This window comes from Rhincodon typus, chromosome 5, assembly GCF_021869965.1.
Source record: "Rhincodon typus isolate 14 chromosome 5, sRhiTyp1.1, whole genome shotgun sequence".
NCBI lineage: Eukaryota > Metazoa > Chordata > Chondrichthyes > Orectolobiformes > Rhincodontidae > Rhincodon > Rhincodon typus.
In genome coordinates, this window is record NC_063336.1 from 86,284,477 (window position 1) to 86,301,171 (window position 16,695).

Sequence of the window (16,695 nt, forward strand, 5' to 3'; positions counted from 1 at the left end):
GACCCAAAATGTCAACTTTCCTGCTCCTCTGATGTTGCCTGGCCTGCTGTGTTCCTCCAGCTCCACACTGTGTTACCACCAAACTGTTTTACTTTTTTTTCTACCTCTGCCAATAATGTATTTTCCCTATTTGTCTGTTTATTAGATGGTTCGAATTTTAGTTAGTGTTGTATATGCCAATGATTTATATCTGTGAACCTGTAGCTATAGCCTTAATTCCTCATAAATAATAATTCTTGTTTCGTGCAGAAACTTGGTCTGTGCTATCTGTCAACCTTCATCTGAAAATCAGCTAAAGTGGGACACGCTGCAAATCTTAAAAACAAGCGTAAACATTTGGTATGACTCCAGGAATAGTTGGGGCTTGATTTATGGCACACTATCCCAGTAGGTCATGATAGCAAATTGAGGAAGGAACAAGCAAATTGGATAAGGGGAAACCTGTAGATGTGAAGTACTTGGACTTACAAAAGGCATTCGATAGAATCCTCATTAAAGGCTGCTACACAAAATAGGAGTTCCTGCCTTAGGAAGTAACATATTAGCATAGATAAAGAATTGGTTAGGAAGCAGAAAGTGGGATAAATGGGTTATTGTTGCTCAAGGACTGCCACAGGGGGCATTCCTGGGGCCTCAACTTGTGTTTGGAACACCCTGCCTAGTTTGGTGATTGAGGTGGCAATCCTTAACTCAGTTGAAATGAACCTGGATCTACACCTGAAGTGCTGTAACCTACAAGGTTTACAGACCAGATGCTGGTAAATGGAAGATATCTAATTCAGCCAGTGCAGACATGGTGGCCTGAATGACCTCTAACTGTGCTATAACTTTTCTATTCACAATCTACATCAATGACTTAGATGAAGGGATCAAATACATAGTAGCTAAATTTACTGATAACACTGATAGGTAATAAAGTACATTGTGAAAGGGACATAAAGAGTTTACAAAGGGATGTAGATAAGTTAAATGAGTGGGCATAAATTTGGCAAGTGGAATGTAATGTTTGAAAATATGAACTTGTTCATTTTGGCAGGAAGAACAGCAAAGCAATATATTGTTTGAATAGAGAGATAACTGCAAAACTCTACTGTAAAGACGGATCTGGGTAACCTGAGACATAAATGATAATAAATTAGAATGCAGGTCCAGCAAATGATTTAGGACAGCAAGTGGAATATCAGCATTATTTCAAAGGGAATTCTGTGTAAAAGTTGGCAAGTGTTGCGATAGCTGCACTGTTTGTTATCTAGAATACTTAAGAAAAGTTGTAGTTGCATAAGAAGCAGGCCAGAGAAGACTCACTCAATTATTAAATTGGATAAGATGTTAACTTATGAGGAAAAATTGAGCACATTAGATCTATACCCATTTGAACTAAGGAGAATCAAAGGTGATCTCATTGAAAACTTTTCTATTCAGTATTTGTTATGGGTCTACAGTATATAGTGTAGTCTAGGCAAGAATGGCATGTTTCCTCTGCTAAAGTGCAATAATGAATCAGGTGACTTTTTATGTCAATCTGCTAGTTTCATGGTCACCATTATTATTAATAGGTTTTTATTCTGGATTTGATATACTTGCATTTAAATTCCTCAGTTGTATGTGTCTCTGAAGCATCACACAAGGTTTCTGGATTATTTGTCCAGTAAATAACAGCTATGCTACCCTAACCCCAGTTCTCTGTTATTTCCTTGCACACTCAAGTCCTGACTGCCCCTTTGCTTCCTGCCTCCCAATTGGTACTTTCTTTCCCACCCACTAACCCCTGATATTTTACTCCCAACCTCTCAATTACAAGCTCTTGACCACATCATCAGGGCTTGATCTCACATTCCCCACCTCCCATTCCCACTTCCTGCTAACAAGTCTTAACTTCTTGCCCTATTGATTGCTGCTTCCTTCATCCTCCTCCAAGAGTTCCTGGCTGCAGCCAGTTTCAGCCAGTCTGACAATCTGATCAACTGCTGAGCAGGATACAGAAGATAATGAGGTTTTGCTTTTCTTTATCATCAGAACCTATAAGTCTTCAACCTTGCTTGGTTTCTGCCAAGCTCTCTATAACCTCCTTGTGTTCCCGCAAATACTAAGGCCCTTCTCCTAGGTAACCCTTCAGGATCAGGGTTAATTTGTTTCCCCATGTTTGGTGGGTTTCATGATGGCTGTTAATTCCAATGCATGAACTGAAGACTCTGTACTCTCCAGAGAGTCCAGTAAATAAGTTATTTGGAATTTTGTGTGCTCTCTCCAACACCTTGATTTCATCTCTGCTTGTTCCCAGTGAATTTTTTTGTTGTGGGGCTTGATGCCTTCCTGAATGAATCCCTGGTATTTTCTGGGGCCCCATCTTATAAACTGGAATGTTTCAGTGAGTTTTTGAGATAGAAATGCAATGCTGTATTACCGTACCACCTGGCTTACTGCAGTCAGGTGACCACTACTATGAAGCACTAGCTGCAGACATCCATCTTACAGTTAGTTCAATAAGGACACAGTGCACTATTAATCCTGTAAGCCAGATAGTGTCAGAGTCGAGCTGATATTAAATGTTGAAGAGCCGTATGGAAGAATAACTACTGAACTACTAAAAAGAGGAACACTGGAATGCTCAGAGCTACTGAAATCTGCTAACAGCTATAGTAAAGGAAAAAAAGTAAGCAGGTCACAGCTGAATACTAGTACGATACTGACTGAAAACTTTCCCCTCCTAGTGCCTGTCAAAATTAAGGGCAATATGAAACAGAACTGGTAATGTTTTCATTTGCAATGGCAGAACTGCAAGATTTATAGATGTAATGAACAGACCACAGTAGCTATGAGTAGCTTCAGTTTTATCATTATTGGGGAGATAATACTTTAAGCTTATCCACCTTAAATCTCTCTGAAAATCAGAAAAGCACAGATGGAAGAAATTTGGAAAGTCTAGAAGGCTGAAATCCAAATTCAGAAATCCAAGTGAATTTAGCATACAAATGGTGGTTGTTCATTGTTAGGTGTCAAGGTGATTCCATAGATCAATATGTGACAGCATTGACACAGCTCGCAGAATCCTGTGAATTTGCACAATTGAAAGATTAATTAAAGACTGGTTTATTTTAGGCGTAAATGATCCCACAGTGGCAGTGCATCTACTGAGAGAGGCAAAACATACTCTCAGGAAAGCGATCGACCCATGCAAAAGCATGAATGTTGTTAATCAGCAACTAGAGCATGTTCATTGCAGAACAGACCAGATTTATCATTATGTTGATAAGGCTAAAGGGCAGAAAGAACATCGTTGGCGATCACTCACTAACGAGTGTGATTGTCCACCTAGGAAATTCTGTGTCACTGGTTGTGGGTTTTATGGGTCCCTGCATGCTGTTGAACCCAATCCTAAAGCAGCATCTGTCCACACATTTGACAGGTGTTTCTGGGAGGTGGAAGTGATCATTGAGATCGTGGCATTCCTTTCTTCGGTTCCTTTTCTGTACCTCCTCTTGTGGATGGGTGTTCTTGAGGAATTGTGTCCCTTCCATACCGAATTGGTTTCTTCTGAACGTGGGTCTCCCATGCTTTGGCATCTATGCTACATTTCTTGAGGGAAGCTTTTAAGGAATCTTTGAAATGCTTCCTTTGTCCTTCTCTCGTCTGAGTGCCTTCCTCGAATGGGCAAAGATTATTTGTTTTGGCATCCTAACCCGTAGCCGGCCAGCAGAGTTGGTTTCATTTGATCATAGGTTCTATGCTGGTGCAAATGGCTGCTTCAAGGACACTAGTTATAGTATGCCTGTCCTCCTAGCTGATGTGGAGAATCCATCTCAACAGCATTGATAACAATTCTCAAATGTTTTGAGGCGACGTCTTTATGTAACCCAAGCTTCTCAGCTATATAGAAGAATTGGAAATTGGACTGCCTTAAACACGAGGATCTTGGTATCAACATGGATGGCATGGTCATTGAAAACTCTCATCCTTGGGCATTTGAAGGCCTGCTAGTCGATTGGATGTGATGTTGAATCTCTACATTGATGTCAGCCTTAGATCAGAGGTAGCTTCCCAGGTAAGGGAAATGTCCCATGTTTTGGAGGATTTCTCCATTGAACTGAATAGAGGGATGGACCAGAACTTGACCTGGGACAGGTTGGTAAAGGATTTGAGTCTTCTTGAGGTTGCGATTGAGACAAGTTCTTTTGGTATGCTCCTGCAAAGGCATTAGGCAAGGCTTGAAGATTTCCTTCTGAGAGAGCAGAGATGACATTGTCATCCACATACTGAAGCTCCACAAAAGATGTCAGTGACATTTCTTCTTGTATTTCAACCAGTTGAAGTTGAAAAATTTTCTGTCCATCCTGTAGACACTGCTCACACCAGTGGGAAGCTTGTACTTGACAAGATGAAGAATGGTGACGATAAAGATGGAGAAAAGGGTATGTGTGATGATATCCCTGATTGAGCTTCATCTTGACCTCAGAGGATTCTGTCATATTACCATTAGTGAGGACAAAATTGTCACCAAAAAGTCACCAAAATCTTGCTGTAAAGGAGATGGAGGGTGTTGATGAATTTCACTGGTCAGCTGGCCTTTGATAGGATCTTCCATAGCACTTCCTGATTGATTGGTACAAGATGAAAACATTGCAAAGAACAACACACAAAGGAAAAGAAAGCAACTCCACTGAAGAAAACTGTGTTCTCACTGCAAGAAGCCAATTTATTTTGTACTCATGTTTGGCCAAAGAAAGCAGAACAAACAGGTGTGGATGGCCACATGAGAGATATCTGACAAAATTTTGTACTCCATGCAGTATGTTCAGTCAGTTCAATAGGTGGTTACCAATTTGTGATGGTGGGAATGATGAGTGCAGAAGGAGAACATCAAGTCAATTTTTTAAATTTATTTTTAATGAATTTTGGAGATCAGGACTTCAAAGGCCAGGCCAGCATTTGACGCCCATTCCTGATTGACCTTGAGAAGATGGTGGTGAGTTGCTTTCTTGAACTGTTGCAGCCCATTTGATGTACGTAAACCCACAGTGCTGTTAGGGAGGGAATTCCAAAATTTTGATCCAGCAAAAGTGAAGGAATGACATTATGTTTCCAAATTAAGATGGTGAACTGGAAAAGTTGTCTTTTCACTGCAGTGAAGCAGGAAAATGTGAACTTACTTTTTGTATTGAGCCACAGATTGACCACCAGTCCTAGAGATCCTCAGCGCTCCCAACAATGGAGTTGCTGCAAAAACGGGTGACACTGAAGTGACAAAGGAACATCACCCAGATAAATAGGCAAAAATGTGCACAAGTATCATTAAGAGGCTGTCACAGTTTAAAGACTGTGCACGATCTGGTGCAGAGACTGTAAATAATAAACTGCTAATACATGAGAATACTTGTATACATAATGGGTAACTTGGGCAATTCACAATGTAAATAATAATGCATACATTTTTCTTTAGATTGGAAAGATGTTTGAGATTGAAATGCAATACTTCACTAATGTTCCTAGCTTGCATTTATCTTGTGACCTCTACCACCATAGAGCTAGTTCAACAAGGACACAGTCCAAACCAGACTGTTACAAGCTCAAGTGACAACAATGTGCTTCTTTAGACAATGCAGAAAACAGTTTTACACATTGCAGTTCATATTTTGTACTTCCTGCAACCTACTAATGGCAAATTACTTTTCATAAATATTTGTATTTTTACATATTTAGATCTTCAGTAGCCAAAAGCAATGCAGCAAACTGAGTGGGAAGGCGAGTGACATTGAAATGCAGCTTCCAATTCTCTTAGAAGCCAAGATGTTAGCAATATCGGGTAAGTTGTGTATATTGTAATCAAAGCTAAGAATGGAAACTCCTCAAAGCAGCCCAAAGGAAAGTGGAGGAGGTGAACGTATATTTTAGCTAAACAGACATGTAGAGAATTAGTGACAACAAGGTGCAGGGCTGGATGAACGCAGCAGGCCAAGGAGCATCATAGGAGCAGAGAGGCTGACGTTTCGGGCCTAGACCCTTCATCAGAAAAGGGGGAGGGGAAGGGGGTTTTGAAATAAATAGGGAGAGAGTGGGAGGCGGATAGAAGAGGGATAGAGGAGAGGATAGGTGGAGGGGAAACAAACAGGTCGAAGAGGCGGGGATGGAGCCAGTAAAGGTGAGTGTAGGTAGGGAGTTAGGAAGGGGATAGGTCAGTCCAGGGAGGACGGACAGGTCAAGGGGGCGGGATGAGGTTAGTCGGTAGGAGATGGAGGTGCGGCTTGAGATGGGAGGAGGGGATAGGTGGGAGGAAGAACAGGTTAGGGAGGCAGGGACGAGCTGGACTGGTTTTGGGATGCGGTAGGGGGAGGGGAGATTTTGAAACTTGTGAAATCCACATTGATACCATTGGGCTGCAGGGTTCCCAAGCGGAATATGAGTTGCTGTTCCTGCAACCTTCGGGTGGCATCGTTGTGGCACTGCAGAAGGCCCAGGATGGACATGTCGTCTGAGGAATGGGAGGGGGAGTTGAAATGGTTCGCGACTGGGAGGTGCAGTTGTTTGTTGCGAACCGAGCGTAGGTGTTCTGCAAAGTGGTCCCCGAGTCTCCGCTTGGTTTCCCCGATGTAGTGGAAGCCACACAGGGTACAGTGGATGCAGTATACCACATTGGCAGATGTGCAGGTGAACATCTGCTTGATGTGGAAAGTCTTCTTGGGGCCTGGGATGGGGGTGAGGGAGGAGGTATGGGGGCAGGTGTAGCACTTCCTGCGGTTGCAGGGAAAAGTGCCGGGTGTGGTGGAGCTGGAGGGGAGTGTGGAGCGGACAAGGGAGTCACGGAGAGAGTTGTCTCCGCCTGCTCCTGCCCCACCAAACTGATCTCCAACTATCTAGACTCCATTTTCTCCCCCTTGGTCCAGGAACTCCCTACCTATGTCCGTGACACCACCCACACCCTCCACCTCCTCCAGAACTTCCAATTCCCCGGTCCCCAACACCTCATCTTTACCATGGACGTCCAGTCCCTCTACACCTGCATTCCCCATGCAGATGGCCTTAAGGCCCTCCGCTTCTTCCTGTCCCGCAGGCCCGACCAGTCCCCCTCCACTGATACCATCATCCGCTTAGCCGAACTCGTCCTCACACTCAACAACTTCTCTTTCAATTCCTCCCACTTCCTACAGACAAAGGGGGTAGCCATGGGTACCCGCATGGGCCCAAGCTACGCCTGCCTCTTTGTAGGTTACGTGGAACAATCCCTCTTCCGTACCTACACCGGCACTAAACCCCACCTCTTCCTCCGTTACATTGATGACTGTATCGGCGCCGCCTCGTGCTCCCACGAGGAGCTCGAACAGTTCATACACTTCACTAACACCTTCCACCCCAACCTTAAGTTTACCTGGACCATCTCTAACACCTCTCTCCCCTTCCTGGACCTTTCTGTCTCCATATCGGGCAACCACCGAGAAACCGATATTCATTTCAAGCCCACCGACTCCCACAGCTACCTAGAATACTCCTCCTCCCACCCACCTTCCTGCAAAAATGCTATCCCCTATTCCCAATTCCTTCGCCTCCGCCGCATCTGCTCCCAGGATGAGGCATTCCACTCCCGTACATCTCAGTTGTCCTCGTTTTTCAAGGACCGTAACTTCCCCTCCTCGGTGGTCGAGAACGCCCTCAACCGTGTCTCCCACATCTCCCGCACCTCATCCCTCACACCCCGTCCACGCAATAAAAACCAAAAAAGAATCCCCCTCGTCCTCACGTACCACCCCACCAACCTCCGGATCCAACGCATCATCCTCCGACACTTCCGCCATCTGCAATCCGACCCCACCACCAAAGACATCTTTCCCTCCCCACCTTTATCTGCTTTCCGGAGGGACAACTCTCTCCGTGACTCCCTTGTCCGCTCCACACTCCCCTCCAGCTCCACCACACCCGGCACTTTTCCCTGCAACCGCAGGAAGTGCTACACCTGCCCCCATACCTCCTCCCTCACCCCCATCCCAGGCCCCAAGAAGACTTTCCACATCAAGCAGATGTTCACCTGCACATCTGCCAATGTGGTATACTGCATCCGCTGTACCCGGTGTGGCTTCCTCTACATCGGGGAAACCAAGCGGAGACTCGGGGACCGCTTTGCAGAACACCTACGCTCGGTTCGCAATAAACAACTGCACCTCCCAGTCGCGAACCATTTCAACTCCCCCTCCCATTCCTCAGACGACATGTCCATCCTGGGCCTCCTGCAGTGCCACAACGATGCCACCCGAAGGTTGCAGGAACAGCAACTCATATTCCGCTTGGGAACCCTGCAGCCCAATGGTATCAATGTGGATTTCACAAGTTTCAAAATCTCCCCTCCCCCTACCGCATCCCAAAACCAGTCCAGCTCGTCCCTGCCTCCCTAACCTGTTCTTCCTCCCACCTATCCCCTCCTCCCACCTCAAGCCGCACCTCCATCTCCTACCGACCAACCTCATCCCGCCCCCTTGACCTGTCCGTCCTCCCTGGACTGACCTATCCCCTTCCTAACTCCCTACCTACACTCACCTTTCCTGGCCCCATCCCCGCCTCTTCGACCTGTTTGTTTCCTCTCCACCTATCCTCTCCTCTATCCCTCTTCTATCCGCCTCCCACTCTCTCCCTATTTATTTCAAAACCCCCTTCCCCTCCCCCTTTTCTGATGAAGGGTCTAGGCCTGAAACGTCAGCCTCTCTGCTCCTATGATGCTGCTTGGCCTGCTGTGTTCATCCAGCCCTGCATCTTGTTGTCTCGGATTCTCCAGCATCTGCAGTTCCTACTATCTCTGTAGAGAATTAGTTATTGATTACCATTTAGCATTGAGTCAAAGTCACAAATATATGGATAATTACTCTTAGCTTTGGAATAGCAAGAAATGGATTCTAGGGGCCTCCACCTAGGGAACTGTTCTAACTGACATCCTTCAAGGCTCGACCTTGGACTGGAAACAGGCCAAAGTTTAGATTGCTGCTTTCCTATGTTGCTAAGAATCAAAGCAAAAAACACTTGTCTGTTCAAGATGGTAAAGGTAATGAGTCAAATGGAACCAGGGTCTATTCTGGAGGAAGACTGCTATCCGGTCTCTGAAGAGCTTTTTAAATGGAGTGTATTTTGTGCCTTAATGCCTTGTATACAGTAGGAAAGATTACAAAATAAATTAAACATTTGGGTTTACTATTCAGTCTGTTCATGTAATTTATAAATTAAGGTCTTTTCTTCTGGCTTACTAAAGTATTAGTGTTTTGGAACATGGGGAAAGTGCACATGGATACACATGAGATATCAAAGCATTCTAGTAATTTATCGTGAGACTGTTATGTCCCTGAGCTGTACTAATTTCCTGGATTGAAATTGGGTAGTAAAAGTATGTCCCTCATCATGAGGGATGCTAGTGTCACTTACAGCAGGCTGCTGTTGCTGAACTTAAACGAATACATAGATAAGATGAGAAAATTGAAGCAGTGGATCACTTACCCAATTGGTAAAATTTACTTACCAGAGGTAACGTGTTATTCCCTTTTGTTTTAGTTTTGGTATTCAGCTCACAATGAAACGGAATTTATGTTTGACAAACTTGCTACATTGTTATTACTTGTAACAATGATGAGGACGATGTGGTGTATTTGGATTTTTAGAAGACTTTTGCTATGGTCCAAGATAGAATGTTAGTAAATAAAATTTGAGCACATGAATTGGGGGAAATTTACTGGTGTGATTTGCGAATTGGTTAACAGGCAGAAAGCAAAGAATAGATTGATCATTCTCCAGTTGGTTGGCTGTTACTCGTGGGAAACTACAAGAATTTGTGGTTGTCTGCAACTGTTCACAATCAATATAAATGATTTGGATGTGGAGACTAATTGTAATATTTCCAAATTTGCAAATCCAAGCTGGTAGGGAATGCATATTGTGAGGTGGATACATGGAGTTCTCAAGAGAAGTTGGATAAGCTAAGTGAATGGGCTAAAGAATGGAAGATTGAAAATAATGTTAATAAGTGTGAAGGTATTTACATTGTTGGAAAAAAACAGAAAGGCAGAATATTTCTTGAATGGTGAGAAGCTGTTGAGCAAGGGACTTTAGTGTTCTTGTATACTAGTCATTTCAAGTTGGCATGCAGGTTGAGAAAGCAATTAGGAAATGGTATGTTAACCTTCATCACAAGTAAATTTGAGAACACGAGTAAAGATGTCTTGCAGTTATGCAGAGGCTTGGCTGAGATCTCATCTGAAATACTGTGGACAGTTTTGGTTCTTTTATCTAAGGAGAGATATATCTACAATGTAAAGAATGCAGCAGATTAATCCCTGGGATGGTGGGATTATCTCATGGGAAGATTTGAGCTGACTGGGTCTATATTCCCAATAGTATTGAAAAATGAAGGGTCAGCTCGTTTAAACTTATAAAATGCTTACAGGGCCTGACAGAGTGAACGTAGATGTTTCCCTTGGCTGATAAGTCCAAAATCTGTGGATATTGTGAACATATGAAATAGCCGAAGTAGACGTTTTCAGCCTTCTGAGCCTGTTCCACAATTCAGTAAGGTCATAGCTGATCTGTTTGTGCTTCGAAATTCCTGTCTACCCTTGATCACCTTTGATTCCCTTGTCTGACAAGAATCTATCTACTTTTTTCTTAAAAATATCTAATGACCTGCCCTCACAGCCTTTTGAGGCAGAGTCCCACTGTAGTGCAACCCTCCAAGAGGAAACATTTCTCCTCACTTCTATCCTAAAAGGCAACTCCTAATTTTAAAACAGTACCCCCTCATTCTGGATTGACCCACAACAGGAAATATCATTTCCATGTTCACCTTGTCAAGACCATTCAGGATCTTATACACTTAAATCAAATCACTCCTCACTCTTTTAAACTGCATTGGAAACAAGCCTTGCATGTCCAACTGATCTTCTTAAGATAAACCACTCATTCTAGATATATTAGTCCATTAAACCTCCTCTGACCTGCAGCCAATGCATTTATATTCTTCTGTAAAGAAGGGAACCAAAAACACTTGAAATGTGGTTTCACCAGTGCCCTCTATAACAAAGCCATAACATCCTTTTATGTTAATTTCCTCTTGTAATAAAGAATAGTATTCCATTAGCCTTCTTGATTATATCCTTTACCTGCATTCTAACATTTTAGAATCAAAGACATCTACAGCACAGAAAAAGGCCCTTTGTCCCATCAAGTCTGTGCCTGTCAAATACAAGCACCTAACTATTCTGATCCCATTTTCTAGCTCTTGGTCCATAGCCTTGTATGACTTGGCATTGCAAATGCACATCTCAAAAACTTGTTAAATGTAGAAATTTTCTGCCTCTACCACCCTCACAGGCAGTAAGTTCCAGATTCCCACCACTCTGTAGGTGAAAAAATCTTTCCTCACATCCTCTCTAAACCTCCTGTCCCTTACTTTAAATCTATACCCCCTAGTCATCCACCAAGGGGAAAAGTTCCTTCTTGTCTACCCTAAATATGCAACTCATTATTTTGTACATCTCAATCGGTCTCCTTCTTTCCAAGGAAGACAGTTTATCCAGTCTATCCAGTCCCCCTTCATAATTCTCCAGCCGAAGCAACACCATGGTAAATCTCCTCTGCACCCTCTCCAGTGCAATCACATGCCTCCTATAATGGGAATTCAAGAACTGCACACAGTACTGTAGCTGTGGCCTAGCCAACGGTTTATAAAATTCCAGGATAACCTCGCTGCTCTTAAACTTTGCCTCAGCTAATAAGGGCAAATATCCCATACACCTTCTTAACTATATTGTCTACCTGTCCAGCTAACTTAAGGTAGCATTAGACATGTACGTCAAGGCTCTTCTGATCCTTGGTGTTTGCCAGGCTCCAAGCATGTATTCCTTTGCCTTGTTTATCCTGCCCAAATGCATCACCTCATACTTAGCCAAATCGAATTCCATTTGCTACTGATCAGCCCATCAGACCAGCTTGTTTATATCCTTCTTTGAACAAAGGCCATACTCCTCATGATTTACCACCCCACCAATTTTCTGCGAAATCTTCTGCCTCATCCAATAACATACTTAAGTAACACTTGCGCCTCAGCCATCCCCTATTGAAGTAATACTCTACTTTTTTATTCTTCCTGCCAGCTCATCTGCAAGCTTATTAGCCACCTGTTTTAATATTCTAAGATAAAGTCCAACCTGTCCCAAAGACTTGTCTACCCGTAGCTCCATCAGTTTGCTTGGCATTGCTTCCCTCATTAACGTAATTTCACTAAGTTCTCTATCTCCTTTCTATCTGCTGATCTGCTACTAATGGGATTTTTTCTTTCCTTTATAGTGAAGACAGAAACAAAATATTTGTTCATTTCATCTGCTAGTTCCTTAATATCTACTATTAACTGTCCATTCTCACTCACTTGAGAACCAAATCTCACTTTGCTTACTCTTTTCCATTTTAAATACCTGTATAAATTGTTCTGCCTGTCTTTATGTTCCTAGCAAGCTTCCTCTCAGAATCTAATTTCTTCCCTGAAGAAGATTTTAGCATTCTCTTTTTTAACATTCTGACCAATCATTTGACCTATCACTCATCTTTGCAAAGATATATGCTTTTCCCCTAAATCTGATGCTGTCCCTAAATTCTTTAGTTAACGATAGATAGTAGGTTGTCCCTTTAGGATTATTCTTTATAGTATGAATATACTTATTTTGAATATTCTGAACTATCTGTATGTCACTGCGTCTTTATTGGTCTATCAGCTAGCTTCGTCTCTATCAACTAGCCTAGTATACTGGTTCACTTCAGATAACACAGCTGCCACCCGACATGGTTGCCATTATATAGGTTTAAAATGCTTGTGTTAACCCCAACCTTCCCCCTTTCAAATTGGAAGATTTAGAGAACTTGACAAAGTAGGTGTGGACGATTCTAGGCCCGGAGAAAATAATCTTGGAGTAAGGGATGTACATTTAAAACAGATGAGGAATTTCTTCTGTGAGGGCTGTGAATCTGTGGAATTCTTTACCACATAGGGTTGTTGAGGCTGGGTCACTAAATATATTCAAGACTGGGATGGACAGATTGGTTAATCTTTAAGGGATTTAAGGTATGGGAAAAGGCAAGAAAGTGGAGTAGAGAGTTATCAGATTAGTTATGCAAATCTCATTGAATGTGGAAGCACATTTGAAGAGCAGATGGCCTACTTCTGCACCTATGTCATATAATCTTATGATGTAAAATTCAGTCATGTTGTGGTTGCTAAAATAAGGGTGTCATTACTCTGAGGGCATTAATTAATTCTGTCACATTACACAAAACCAAAGCCTGCTCTTTTTGGTCAGTTCCAGAACATGCCACTCTAAGAAACTGTCTCAAATCTATTGTCAATCTGATTTTTACAGTTTATATGTAGTCTAAAATCACCCTGATTAATTCTATTTTTTGATCACCAGCAACCGGTATTTATTCGTGTATACTTGTCTCACTCTGTGATTATTGTCAGGGGCTGACTGATGACTTCTTCTCTCTACTATTCCTCTTCTTCATCTTAATGGATTTAACATCCTGATCTACCGAACTAGGGTTATCTCCTTCACCTAGCTTCCTATAATCTCAGGATCTTGGATAGGCCATTTAAGACTGAGATAAGGAGGAAATTCTTCTCTTGGAGTGTGGTGAATTTTTGGAATTCTTTACCCTAGAGAGCTATGGAATCGATCAATTAGTGGATTCATAACAGAAATCAATAAATTTCTGGAGACTAATGACATCAAGGAATATGGGGATAATGCAGGAAAATGGCATTGAGGTAGATTATCAGTCGTGATCTAATTGAATGATGGAACCGGGTTGGTGGGCTGAATGGCCTACATCTGTTCCTATTTTCCCATGTTCCTGTTACCTATATCATTACTAAGACATATTCTTCCCATTTTCATAACATTATCTGTACCCCAGTGCAGTTCATTGCTACTGAAATAGTCATGCACACCTGTCACCTCTAGATTTACCCTGTGCATTTTTTAGGTCACACAGACCAACCTGCTCACCCATCACCTCAGTGATTGACATTGATTCCTGGTTAAGTAGTGCCATGATTTTAAACTTCTCATGCTTGACTTTAATTCCACCATTGCCTCACCCTCCATATGTCTGTTATCTTTCCAGCTCTATTACATTCTAAGGTATAGATATTCATCGAATTCTGATCTCTTAAGCGTCTCTGATTGTATTCATTCCACTGTTGGTGACTGTGTCTTTGGCCCTGAGCTCTTGAATTTCTTTCCTAAACCTGTTTGTCTCGACGTGTTTTTTTTTTAACGTATCCCATCAAATCTACTTCTTATCAAACCTTTGGTCAGTTTTGCTCTGTAAACATGTGTCCCTCAGCATTTCTTCTACCCGACCTCACTTCTTAAACTACTTCTTTGACCATGCTTTTAGCCCTAATAATACTTTATGAAGCTTAATGTCAAATTTTGTATGCTAATTATCCTTAGGAAATTCAACTAAATTAATATTGCAATTAAAAAATAAGTTGATGTTTCTGCAGGGCATGAATTCTCCACTGCGAAGGCCCTTGCTGAAGAGATCAAATCTTTGACTTCCAAGAAAATTGGACTTGAAGAACTTATCAGTGACCTGCAAGATTTTAGTATTAAGAAGGCTCAACAATTTGAAACCATCAGGGAAGAGTATAATAGCCTGAGGGCTCAACTGGAACAAAGAGAAAATTTATTTGGTGAGTTCTAGTTTTTTGTTGACGGGTGTGTTAATACGGCTATCTAATTTTCAAACTCTTGTGATTGCAACATATAGCAAAGTGGGCATACAATATATTATAACAAGTCACTTATTAACGTTGGGTAAATATAACCCAAGGGAATGATTTAATTTTACATGATAATTTATACTATCTGTATTCATAGCAGAATACAAGACAGTCAACAACTTAATAGACCAAGTACACTTGCGGTACAGAAGACTTCTTTGAAATTGGCCTGCACATTTTTGACGGAATTTTCATTCTTTAAATCAATCAAGGGATTAAACTTTGCCATTTATTTCTTGACCTCTGACTTTTTTCCTGTATTGGTTATATGAGACACAAGTAAAACTGACTGTGCTCTCGAAGGTAAAGGTTCTCATATACAGCCATTGACTGAATGGGCCACCCTAATGTAATAGATGTAAGCACTTACTAAGACATCAAATTAAATCCCATTGCTTCCATTACTCAACCTGGAATTTGAAAGCTTCAAATTGCTTCCTGTTTTGGATCTCATTAAGTGTAAGGGACCTTCAACTTCCCTTTAAAGATCACATTTGGGCAGGTTCTCCCCCTTTCTGAAAGTGATAATTAAGATCCCACAACAGGTGTAGTAGGATTCTGATTTTCCTAACTAAAAAGCTTGCTTTCTGTTTTGGGAACGAGTGCTGGGCAACTATGTAAAGGCCTGCTAACAGTTGATTCAGGTCAATAGATGTACAGAATTCCTATCAAGTTTTAAGTTGCCAGTCACCTATTTTGCAACCAATAAAGGATGATGGATATGCTGGCCTTCGAGGGGGTCCAGAGGAGGTTTGCAGAAATGATCCCTGGAATGAAAGGCATGTCATATGAGGAGCGGTTGAGGATTCTAAGTCTGTACTCGATGGAGTTTAGACAATGAGGGGGATCAGATTGAAACTTGTAGAATATTGAGAGACCTGAATAGAGTCGACATTGACAGAATGTTTCCGCTAGAATGAAGCGACAACCCTTTAGAACTGAAATGACAGGAATTTCTTCAGACAGCAGGTGGTAAATCTGTGGAACTCATTGCGCAGAAGGCTGTGGAGGCCAAGTCATTAAGTGTATTTAAGTCAAAGATAGATTCTGATTGGTAAGGGGAACAAGAGTTACGGGGACAAGGCAGAGAGTGGGTTTGAGAAACATAGCAGCCATGATCAAATGGTGCAGCCTTAATCTGCTTCTACATCTTAGGGACCAGAGTATCTTTGTGAGAAGAGGACAGAGAACAGTAAGCAGAAGAATTATGGTGAAAAGGAAATGTAGGGTTAGGGGTAGCAGAAAGACAGTGAAAAAACAATAACGCAGAAATGTTAGAAAGCAATGAGAGTAATTATTCTCCAAATTAGTGTACAAGTGGCTTCAGAACTGACACAGTGAAGGAGAAGTTCAATCTTCTGCAGTTATCAGAGTGTTTATAGAATTCAGCCACTGAAGCATCAATAGAAATGCCAGAAAAACCATTTAATAAACATGAATTTGACTTGATAGATACCACAAATTAGTGGCTCTCCTGATGTCTTCCCTGTGGCAAACGCACTCATAATATTCTGAGTCCAGTTCACAGAATCAGAGAATTCCTGCAGTGTGGAAACACACCATTTGGCCCAACAATACCATACCGCACCTCTGAAGAACATCGCACCCAGGCCCATCGCAGTACCCTTTTCCTGTAACCCTACATGTCCCATGGCTAATCTACCCAACTTATACACTCCTAGGCACTATGGGCAATTTAGCGTGGCCAATACACCTAACCCGCACATCTTTGGACTGTGGGAGGAAACCAGAGCACCCGGTAGAAACCCACATAGATGCGGGGAGAATGTGCAAACTGCACACAAACTGCACAAACTGAACCTGGGTACCTGGCACTTTGATGCAGCAGTGCTAACCACTGAGCCACTGTGCCATCCCAGTTCCGAAGAAGAGTC

General features: G+C 42.2%; 1 protein-coding gene across 1 annotated transcript in view; it reads left to right on the forward strand.

Moving 5' to 3' along the window:
• Positions 1-16,695, forward strand: part of disc1 (DISC1 scaffold protein) — a 95,042-nt gene that overhangs the window by 41,696 nt on the left and 36,651 nt on the right. Inside the window, exons 8-9 of the mRNA XM_020510132.2 lie at positions 5,698-5,800; positions 14,522-14,710. Of these exons, the coding sequence (XP_020365721.2) occupies positions 5,698-5,800; positions 14,522-14,710 (292 nt within the window). The remainder of the gene's footprint in view (positions 1-5,697; positions 5,801-14,521; positions 14,711-16,695) is intronic.